Here is a 10,915-nt window from a genome sequence, read left to right on the forward strand (position 1 = left end):
CAGGGTGCCCAGAGGTGGGGGAGCTGCATGGTCAGGGCAGCAGCAGTCCCAGTGCAATGGCACAGGGCAGAGCTGCCCTGCTCCCTGCGTGGAGCACAGCCTCACAGCCCCTGTGCAGAGCTGTGGGCACAGCAGTGTGGAGCCGCTCCCCCAGAGCCTCTCCCTGGGTTCATTTCCCCATTGCTGTGAATGGGGCAGGTCCGGGTGTGAGGAGCACTCATGGCTGGTTTAATAGGGAGGGGGGGAGAAAAAAAATAAAGAAAAAAAATGTAGGAAGCATTTATTCAAAAATATATCTTTATTTTTTTCAGTTTATCAGCTATTTAAATAATCCAGTTAAAATATATTTTATTGCACATGAAAGAACCTTTCTGGATTCTCACTTTCCTATATAAAATAAGTTCATCTAGAGAGAAAAAGCAAGAGAGGAACTTCTGTACACACACACACACACGCACGCTTGCACATTCACTATGCACTCCCAAAGCAGCCAACTCTGTGCAGGCTGCTCCTGCACACCCAACAGCTGCAGGCAGCGGGGACGGGCTGCAGCAGACACTGCAGGAGCAGGAACCAGGCAGGAGCCCATGGGAAGGCAGCTACAGGCCAGGGAGGGGAAGCCAAACACAGGGCCCAGGCAGTACCAGCAGCTGCTCTAAGGCCATGTGCAATGAGTGCCTCAAACCATGTTAAATGGAAAAAGCTTGCGGGATATGCCATTCATTATTGCAATCTGAATTCGATTTCATGCCCTTTTCAGGTGATTATTTTGGGACGACTGAGGTCCTCCAACTCAAGCTGTGAGTAACTTGCTCTGCATACACATCTGTGACTGTCCTAACTTTCTGTCCCAGAACAACAAGGTCTTGAGATCACCCTTGGAATCAGGATCCTAATCAAAATCCACCTCAAGGACCTTCCTCCTATCCACTGTGTGCTATTTCCAAATCTCTGTCTTTCCCCTTCCTGCATTCCTGAAAGCCTGGGGTTTTTCCCACAAGTCAAGCCACACAGCAGAGAGCAATTAGTGTTGATAGTCAGTGTGGCATCAATCTTCTACTATGGAGTAATTCCTGCCCACAAATGATGGGGTGCGTGCAGCTGGTTGCTAAGGCAAGTCCTCCTGGCTCAGTGCTACATCCTGCTCCAACCACCCCCTGCAGTAATTAACTGGGGAATTGGTGTTGTTTGAAGTTCCTAATGTCTCTAAGCCCTCGGCTTTTGTGTCTGAGCTTTGCTCGGAGAGGCTTTGACCGCAAGTTCCATCCCTGAATAAGGGTCTGACCCAACAGCCCTTCAGTGCTCACCGGGTGTGTGCCTCTCACACCGACACGGGGCGGGGCGCGGGGGGGGGGCATCCACCTCCAATCCAGGCACCTGGATGAGGGGTGAGGTGGCATCAGAGCTGCCCGGCCTCCAGCGTGTCGGGGAGCTGCTCCGTGAAGGCGGTCTCCAGCCGCAAAGTGCTGTAGTTCGGGGGGGGAGTCCTGGGCAGGTGGCCCTCCTGGGGCAGCGGCAGGCGCAGGGCAGTGTTGAAGGTGGGCAGGTCCTCGTCGATACAGGCGGGGTTGTCGTGGCCCTGCTGCTCCACATTGCCCACCTCGGGGGGTTTGCCCGTCCCGTCTCTTTTCCGGTGGTTCCACCACTTCTTCGCCTTCTGCCATTGGTGCCGCGTGACGATGGAGAATGAATCGATGAAGAAGACCTCGATGATCTCGATGACGCAGACAACAGAGCAGCTCATCCACAGCCCCAGCTGCCCGCCGAAGTTGGACAGAAGGATGACAAGCTGGGGGACAGGAGAGCACAGAGTCAGAGGGCACCTGCTGCAGGGATACTGTGCCAGGGCTTGCAGCAAGCACCCCCCTACCTGCTGCACTGTTCAGGGCAGCCTGCAAAGCTGGGCAGGGCAGGGAAGGACCGGGACCCCCATGGCCAGGTGACAGTCCCCAGCCTGCAGGAGGAAGGTGGCACAGCCCTTGTGCTCCCACTCACCGTGTTGGCGGGGTTCTCTGAGATGAAGCGCTCATTCAGGTCTTTGTAGAACACCATGAGGTTCGCAAGGTCCGTCCTGAGAGGGGAAGCAGAAGGCAGGCCGGGGGTTTGGTAAAACAATAACATGAAACATACTGAAAAACTATGCCAATAACCAGTTGGACCAGTAGGGCCGGGCCGCTCTAAGGGAGCTTTTTCCCCAATTGCCATCATTAAGGCTGCTGAGATTGTATCTGAGCTTGAGGTGCAAGCTAGAAACAGAAATGGCAACTTACTTGTTCAGCTTCTTGTTGATTTTCTGCCCTTTGTCCCAAGAGAGTACTCGAAGCATCCAGTCCTGGAAACAAATACAGAAAATAGTGCTATGGCTGTGTTCACTAGAAAGGCTCCACGCCTCCTGCGACCAGCCTGGACTCCAGGAACAGATGTGTGTGATGAGCCAGCTGTCCCACGGGGACAAGAGCCAAACTCCATCTTAATGGCTGACATACAACCCGGACCCCCCCCTTGGGGTCTGTTAGCAAACAGAGCTGTCTTGGCTGAGCAGAACAGGAACTGACCTCAGACACGGTGGAGGGCCACTGAGCGATGCTGGTGGTGAGCGCCCACTCCTTGAAGCTGCAGGGAAAGGCAGACAGTTAGTGGTGAGCCCGCGCCTACGCATCTCCTGCCCCGGGCAGGAGTCACCTGCAGGCAGGACTCACCTGCAGGCATCCTTGCAGATCTGCTGGCAGCCCAGCTGCTCCTTCACAAACTTCTCGTGCAGTCTGTAGTAGCAGTACACTGCAAGAAGGGAACAAGATGAGTGTTTCAAAAGCTGGAAGGAAAAGCAATGATCTTTTGCTGGAATGGGGCCAATAGGGTGCAGGTGGCCCCTGTGGCCACCAGCTGGCACTTACTCCAGTTGGGGTTCTTCTTGTAGTTGCAGTACTCCGCCCCAGCGGGCAGTGGCTGTGCATACTGGGCACAGCCGCAGGACTCCACCATGGCTTTCTGGAAGCAGGAGTGTAGGCAAATCTGGGGAGAAAAAAACACAAACCGTGCCTCAGAAATACAGGCTGCTGCCCTGTGCTCATGTAGCACTGTCCCCAGCTCCCAAGAACTTGCCCTGCTCCTGACAGCCGCAATGGGATGGGAACCCCAGGCTCTGCCAGCAGTGAGCACAAACAGAGCAGTGAGTTCTGCAGGGTGTGATGTAGTGCAAGAACAGGAACGTAATCCTTGTGAAGGGAGATGCTCCCTTCTCTCACAGCCCTGCAATTCTTCCCATGGCCACGGAGGTTTTCAGTGACACCCGGTCTGTGGAATCACAATGCGCTGGGGGAGTGACTTGCTTGTGAAAATGTTCACAGCGCTGATTTGTGTTGGTGCAAGTTTGGAAATCAGAAACTGAAAGGATTAAAAGGGCAGTGGAGGCGGTGTTTGGCGCTGAAATGCTTCATCAGTTGGAGTAAGCATGATCTGAGCTTTGCTTCTAGAACTCTGGGTGATATCTTTCTTACCCAGTCCCAGGCCTCTTGAGCCCTGAGTTCTGGTGAAGAGCTGCCATTAAAAACCTGAGATAATGTCTGTGTGATCCTGCCTGGCAATGCAGCACAGCAGATTTCAGGTATAGTACCCATAAAACAAAAACCCAGCCTACGCACAGGGTTTGCAGAAGGCAGCAACTAATATAGTTATCATTCTTCAGTTGTTCTGACACTATCCAAGAGGACCCAATTACAGAAACCATGCAAAATTAGTGGAAACTTACTCTGCAAACAAACATCCTGCTATCTGGAGACTGATTAGATGGTATCTGTTATTCCTGGAGTCCTAAAGGTCACAATTTCTGGCTTCAAGGGTTACTAAGCTGCAACATTTACTTGGCCAATATTTTCCAGTCTCACATTGCTTGAAAATTGCCTAATGAGCTCATGTTCCCTCTTTATCTAACAGGGTGCCTAAGGGAACTTCAAACATCAACCACTTAGGAATAAAACTTGGATTCGAAAAAGCACTGCGGCATTTTACACTGGTGATTAAAAGCAGTGACCCTGTGCCTGCACTGCTCACAATCTCAGATCTGAACTACAGAATACTGTAGAGCTTTTCATGAAGGTAGTTTTCAAGAAACTGATAAAAACAAATGCGATAGAGATTTACCTGGAGGGAGTAGCTCTTGTTATAGAGGTTTTCTACTGGTATATCAGCACCGGTCTCTGTGCAGTCACTGTAGGGTTTGCTCAGCTTGCGGGACCGTGTCTGAGAACAGGAAAAGGACAAATCTCAAGTTCTGGGCATCACAGAAAGCAGAGCATTTAGCAGCAGTTCATTAGGATTCTAAGACCTGAAGTGATGGCACGGGTTGGAAGAGCATGTTTACTTTTTGCCATTTCAAATGATTTAAAAGGTTTTTGGTTTGTAGTGCCCGTTCCCCAAATGCTGCCCTAGCTGGGCTATCCGGTGTCTCTGCGTAGCATCTCTGCAGGTTGGCTGTGGTGGTATCATTGTAACAGTGAATGGCTTCCGTGGAAAATCCTCACACTGGGTTCCTCTCACTGCAGGGTCCCAGGGGCAACGCACCATTCATCCTGGGGAGCAGGTCCCCGGGCTGCACAGCCCCGTGCTGCGCTGCGCTGCTCCTGCTCTGCGGGGAGCGGCACTTCAGGCTCTACCAGTGCTCAACAGCACCTCTCCAACATCACTCCAAGTGAAATGTTTGTATCGCCTTCAGCACCGTTTCCACGAACTGCTCTGACCCTTCCTCTCTGTTGAATGCTCACAGCTTTCCCTGTTCTGCAGTCTCTGCCCAGAGAAAAAAAGCTCTGCAATGCCATATGCTGTGCTCACTTTGGAGCCCTCGCATTCACCAGACCCGATCCAGGTAACACCCGCTGCTTCCTCCAGCCCGTGCCTCCCCCAGCCCCATATTCCCACTATCTTCCTGCTGAAATTATCCACTTTATGGCAAAGAAAGCGGCCTGAAACGACAAGAAACATTGCATGCTTCAGAATCCATTCAGCTATCTTTCTGAACGGAGTTTAAATCAGTGGCTGAGCCTTTAAAGGACCCGTTCTGTAGGAAGTGACAGATGCTGCCGACCTCTGAGGCACTGACTGCAGACTGACGGGTTCCTGAGGCCACGCCTGGCAGCATCACCCCTCTGTCTCACTGCAGGAACGCTAACTCTGCAAGCATGGACTTGGCAACAAAAAGCCCTGGCGTGCCACTGCAAGTTGCTGCTTTTACAAATATGCTCAAACCTCTCTTTGCGGGGACACAGAAATTTAGGACTGAAGTCCTATGAGAGACAATCTAATGCCTCAGAGGGTACTCTCTGGCAGATGACAGATCCTTTGTATAGATTTTTCTTTTTGTCATGGCTTATACCCCCTCAAAAGCATACTTCATTCAGGTACTGAAATAATTTCCAAATTAAATATTTAACTGAAGTACTGAAACTCCTACCAAGCAATGCCTTGTTTGCATTCCAAACATCTTGGAATATTTTTAGAGGAAGGGCGGTCCTAGCACACAGCAGAAATACAAGAGCCATAGCCCAGGCACTGACATCTGCATTTGGAAAATGGCCCTTTTCATGCTCAGGCCTACAGAGCAGTGCTGCGTGTGGCACATGGCTGCTGCGTCCTCCTCCTTCACACCCCTGGATGTGGGGACATGGCTGAGCCAGCAGCTCAGCTGCAGCCTGCTGGGCCAACTCCCTGCAGCCCTGCTTGGCTGCTGCACTGCTCACCTCTCTGCAGCCCTGCTTATCTCCCCGCAGCCCTGCTTATCTCCCTGCAGCTCTGCTTGGCTGCAGCACTGTGCTCACCTCTGTTTCCCTGCAGCACCACACTCTCCAGGTTCAGGCTGCTGCTTTGGGTCCAGACAAGTCCAGCTTCTATTTCACCCGATACTTTAGGATGCAATCAGACCAAATCATGCCAAATCTTTCTAACACAGCCACCAGGATGTGTTCGGTCTTGTTTTTTATGCTACGTGTAATAGCCTAAATGTACTGTGCCAGGGAACTTTAACGGCAAGTACTGATGCTCCATCTGCAGTGACTTTCTCCCATACAGTGTAAGAGTTATAGAAGAAATAGCTTAGCAAGAGCCTGCCTCCTTTCCACCATTCTCATTCCGATGCCTCTTGTTTGCTTTTTGGTTTTCAGGCAACGTTTATCCCTGCTGGTTCGATCAGGCAGTCGGTGCCCATTTTCCAGACCTAACTATCTGCACTTTTAAAACCATCAGCCCTGTCTTTAATGTCTTTTCTAATGCATGGACTATCTAGATCTGGCACACCCAGGGACAGACAAGGGCAGGCTGATGCGTTTGACCCATCAGTGATGAAAGGGCAGAGCTAAAAGGCTCCCCTAACAGCCCATTCAGATGAAAGGGGAATGCCTGGCTCAGCTGATGGCACTGCTCTATGCGGGAAGGAGCCCCTGGGTCAGGTGCTTGTCTGCACTGCGTTCACTGGGGAAATCTGGGCCACCCCGTGAGGTCGACAAAGGCAGAACCACTGCCACCAAGGTTTACTTTGCAGCTGGGATAGCAAGAAACCAAACCAAACAAGATGTGCACCCTGCAGACTGCTGCAGTTTGTTCATCCCACGGACCTGGCCCTATAGCAGGCTGCTGCCGGCCCGCTCAGCCCCTGTTGACCCTGCAGCCAAACCTGGTGTTTGGTTGCCCAGTGCAGTGGCTGTGGGCTCTGCTGTGAAAACAACAACAAAAACCCTGGAAAGTCAAAGGGATGGAGAAAAGGAAGGGCAAAGCAAATCCCCAGTAGCGGGAGGTTTATGAAGACCTGATCTTTCACCTGCGCTAAGGAGAACTTTGCTCAGAAAAGCACTATCAGGATTTTCCTGGGGGCACCAGCTGCCTCCCCAGCTGCAGCTACGTTTGAACACCGTCTCAGCTCACATTTACATCTGTCTCATGGAAATAGTGCTGTGCACCTTGAAACAAGACTGCGGACACTCACAAAGTGCATCCCTATGGAGGTGGCCGCCGCCGTCTCGATTTCTGTGCCGATGTCCTCAATGAAAGGATATTCATCTTGGTCGTGGACAATGATCTTGGCTCCCGTCGATGTCACCAGGAAAGGGTTGTAGTCTGCTTCATCGATGTACAGAACAACCTGCAGCCCTGAAGGACAGAGAGGCAGGGGCTGTGTTACACCAGAGCCAGAGCCCGTTTGTTCTGGGTGGGACAGCAGCAGTGCGCTGAGCACGACGTGGCCTCAAGTGCAATTTAAGAACCAAGCGATGGCTCTGCTGTGCTAGGCAGCATGTCGTGGCCCTGCACAGCCCCGAGTACAACAAACAGACGGCGTCTCCTCGGAAAGAGCAGAAATTACTTTAACAAGTTATATAACCGGGAAGCAGTAATTTCAGATGGAAAACATTAGTGATGCAATGATATTATCTTTGTATTCTCTGGCAACAGTTTGCACTAGTTCAAACAAGCACTTCCCCAATCAGGCTGCACATCTAGAGCCAACACATCAGTCACCCTCCAGCAGGATCCAGTTTGCTGAGCGGCGCGCTGACAGCTCTCTGCCAGCTCCTTACCGTACTCGCTGCCGCCGGTGGAGGTGCTCAGGACCGTCCCGTTCTCCCCACTGTTGAAGGTGTAGCAGTTGCCGTGCAGGGGGTGATGGAAACGGGTGAAGTGCCTGAGAAATCAAACATTGTTACATTGCCCCCTCTGCAGTTTTAACTGTCTGTGGCAGAAACTCGGCAAGTTTGGACATCGCTTCGGTAGAGACAGAGCAGGACAGGATTTTTCTTTTTTCTTAAAAATGCTTTTTTTTTTCCTTTTTTTTTTTTTTCCCCTTAATACCTTGAAACTACATGGAAATATGACCCGGTTTAACATCATCAGGAAATGAAAAGTTTTGGAGGTTTTCAGGGGGGAGCAGAGGCTCAGAATTACTGAGCTAGCAGGGAGGGGGCAACGGAGGGCAGAATCCTTTTTCATTCAACAGCCTAGTGTCTATAGGAACACAGACCTTCACGCTGCAGGAAAGATGTCACAGCCACTGCCATGTCACACCCTTGTAATTCAAGCACGTTCCTGTTTCTCCTGAGAATCTCCCCTCCCACTCAAGGAAATGTCTTAATTCCAAGAAAATATATACTTGCACGATCACAGACACAAGCAAAATGCTTCCAGAAAAGACTCAGCAATACCTGCTAAGCTGAGTGCAGCCAGCTTTGCACATGGCAGTGGGAAAACTGCCAAAGCCACGTACAAGTGCAATTCTATCCCGATGGCTGCACCTGGGAGCTCTGCTGTTGTCCCCAGCATTGAGGGATGTCTTCCCTGCTGCCAGGGCACGCGGCAATTGCACTGCAGCAATTGTAAGCAGGTGGACCTGATTACGTCCAAACCAATTATGTCCAACTAATCTAGTTTTATCTGAACCATGGACAGTAGAAACTAAGACAAATAAAACTAAAGACCGTAACTGAAGTTCCTTAATACGTGAAAGTTTGCTTTCATTTAGAAGTGGAAGTGGTTCTTGCTGGAATTCAGCTAACACCAAACATTAAATTTCTCTGCACTATATACTTGGAAATAAGCTGTTAACTGGCACTGACCTTTTGTCACAAGATAGGCCATCAAAAAAACATGTCAGTAGAAGGTCATCGGCAGAATAACTCAATTCTTCTTTAGTCTCCAAGGGAATCTGTGCCATGATGTTCATGTAATGCAGCTTGTACCATTCTTGGATAGCATTAACACCAGAACTGAATGTATAAAGTGCACACTCACTGCTGTTGTTTGCATCGCACTGACAATTACAAAGGGGAAGAAGCATTTCAGATGGAAAGAAATGATGTGTTCTATCAAGTATGCCTGGTATCATTTCTTTCTCACAATAATAATCACGTGACGTTACAGTGGCAGCAAGTGACAAAAGGGCACCAAAGACCTTTCATCTGAGGCCGAACGGTTTGCCCAAACGTTTCAGGCCCACAGGAAGGGCCGTGGATGGCACTAGGTCTATGTTGGCTGGACTTCACCACTGGCATTTCTATTCCAGAGAGCTGGAGGTGGGTCTGCGGGCAGCCGCGGAGGCACGGCAGAATGGGTAAAGGAGCAGACGGAGCTTTAATCGCTGCCAATAACCAAGCAATAGATCTGGCCGGTGGGATACCTGCCCCAACCCCTTTGCCACCCCACAAGGAACACGCTGGCCAGGGAAGGCTGGCACTCACCAGCTGGAATCCGATGATATCATTTGAATCCCCAGAGTTCACTATGGACGAGTCCTTGTGGAAGACGCTGCCCTCGACTTTCCTCTTCCTCCCGCTACGGAAGTCGGTGGCGGTCCTGGAGGAATCCTCGAACCTCAGCAGGGGGATCTGCTCGAAGAACAGGCTCTCGGTGCCGTTCCAGTCGCCCGCCGCCCGCCGCACCTTGGACTTGCCCTCTGAGAATCCATAGAACGTCTCCAGCGCTTTTTTTGTCTCTTTGTCCAACTCAGATAAATAATCTTTCATCGAGCTGTACCTGCATTGGAGAAAACACGAGAAAATCACGTCGTTCACCTCGTCTTGCCACGCACTGCAGTACTGCACTGCGAATCCCATCGCTCAGGAGCGCTCTTTGTCACAGACCGGCATAGATCCCCTTCAAGCCTGCTAATTTAAATCAGCACGGGCTGGGGGGGGCGAAGGGAAAGGACCATCAGGAAGATGCTGACCACAGAGAACCCCCCTGGCTGCTGAGTTGCCGGAGGAATTGCTGGCAGACCGAGGAGCAGCGCACGTGGGGACGCGACCTGCACCCACACCAAGCGGCACCCGCGGAGCTGGGGAGGAGCTGGGGGAAGCTGGCAGCGGAACGGACCTCGGCAGAAAGCATGGTTTGGTGCATGGTTTGGCAGGAGAAAAGCACTGCTGATTGAAAAAGGCAGAGCATCCCGCGAGGGATGGAAGAGGAGACAGAGGAGGGACAGCCGCTCCCTTCGCAGTTCTCAGGAGACGGCATAGCTCGTAACGCCAGTCCTGGGAAAAGGGAATCCGACGGGAGCTGCAGAGCCGAGCGGACGCCTCCAGCAATAAGCCGCCCGGAGCGGAGCCCCAGCGGGCAGCGGGCGGGCTGGGAACGCAGCGCACGGTGCGGAGCGTCGGCACCGGGTGGGCGCACTGCTCGGCGCTGCGGAGGGAACCCCGCTGCTGGGGGGCTGCACAGGGACGGGATGGGGAACTGCACAGGGACGGGATGGGGAACACGGCGAGCCGGGGGCTGCGGGACCCCCAGCACCGGCCTTACTTGTAGGGGTTGATGTTGCAGATGGTGACGGCGGGGAAGGGCAGCTTCTGAAACTGCACGGTGACGGACACGGACGCGCTGTAGTAGTTCAAGAGGAGCTCGGCGCACTGCCAGATGATCAGCCCCACGGCGCTCAGCGTCAGCAGGATCCAGATGAACCTGCGCAGCCGCCCGCGGGACACCACGATGCGGCGGCAGCCGTGCGTGTTGGTGTTGAGGCAGTACCAGCGCATCAGCTCGCGCAGCGTGGGCGCCTGCGGGCCGCGCACCGGCAGCGTCTTCTTGATGCGGGCGGTGATCTTCTTCCCGGGGGCCATGGCTGCGGGCAGAGCGGCGCCGAGCGGGGCTGTAAGCCGGGGGCGGCCAAGTGGGAGCGGAGCGGGACGGTGTCCTCCCCCCCCCACCCCAGCCCGCTCCTCGGGCTCAGCGCTTTGTACCGTTTCACCGCGCAGAGCCGCGATCCGACGCTTCCGCCCGCTGCGGCGTTAACCTAGCGCTTCCCTCTCTCGCCCCATTTAATGCCGTCAAACGGCGTTTCCCCGAGAAAACCGCATCGCCGCCCGCGCCCCTCACCTCGGCCGTCCGGGCCCGACGGGGCCATGCTGCTCCCGGCCCCGGCGCCGCTCGGATGGCGCTGCCGGCG

At 53.0% G+C, this 10,915-nt stretch overlaps 1 protein-coding gene across 2 annotated transcripts; it reads right to left on the reverse strand.

The window, feature by feature from the left end:
- Positions 284-10,909, reverse strand: SCNN1G (sodium channel epithelial 1 gamma subunit). Of its 2 annotated transcripts, none has more exons than XM_021411672.1 (13): positions 10,846-10,909; positions 10,273-10,591; positions 9,213-9,507; positions 8,592-8,785; positions 7,560-7,663; positions 6,971-7,134; positions 4,141-4,239; positions 2,895-3,012; positions 2,700-2,778; positions 2,556-2,613; positions 2,271-2,332; positions 1,996-2,071; positions 284-1,789 (listed from the first exon to the last, which is right to left on the reverse strand). In XM_021411672.1, exons 1-13 carry the CDS (start codon positions 10,871-10,873, stop codon positions 1,400-1,402), a joined length of 1,986 nt encoding a protein of 661 aa, XP_021267347.1. In that variant the 5' UTR covers positions 10,874-10,909; the 3' UTR covers positions 284-1,399. The 2 variants fall into 2 exon arrangements, with proteins under 2 accessions (XP_021267347.1, XP_021267349.1); XM_021411674.1 differs by lacking the exon at positions 10,846-10,909 and adding an exon at positions 10,710-10,835.

The sequence above is a fragment of the Numida meleagris genome, chromosome 13 (assembly GCF_002078875.1).
Source record: "Numida meleagris isolate 19003 breed g44 Domestic line chromosome 13, NumMel1.0, whole genome shotgun sequence".
Lineage (NCBI taxonomy): Eukaryota > Metazoa > Chordata > Aves > Galliformes > Numididae > Numida > Numida meleagris.

Coding starts and splice junctions, on each gene's coding strand:
- SCNN1G (XM_021411672.1), bottom strand. CDS start 10,873: ATGGCCCCGTCGGGCCCGGACGGCCGAG. Junction 8,786..9,212: donor ATATCATCGGATTCCAGCTG/GTGAGTGCCAGC, acceptor TGTAATTGTCAG/TGCGATGCAAACAACAGCAG. Junction 4,240..6,970: donor CCTCCATAGGGATGCACTTT/GTGAGTGTCCGC, acceptor TCCTGTTCTCAG/ACACGGTCCCGCAAGCTGAG.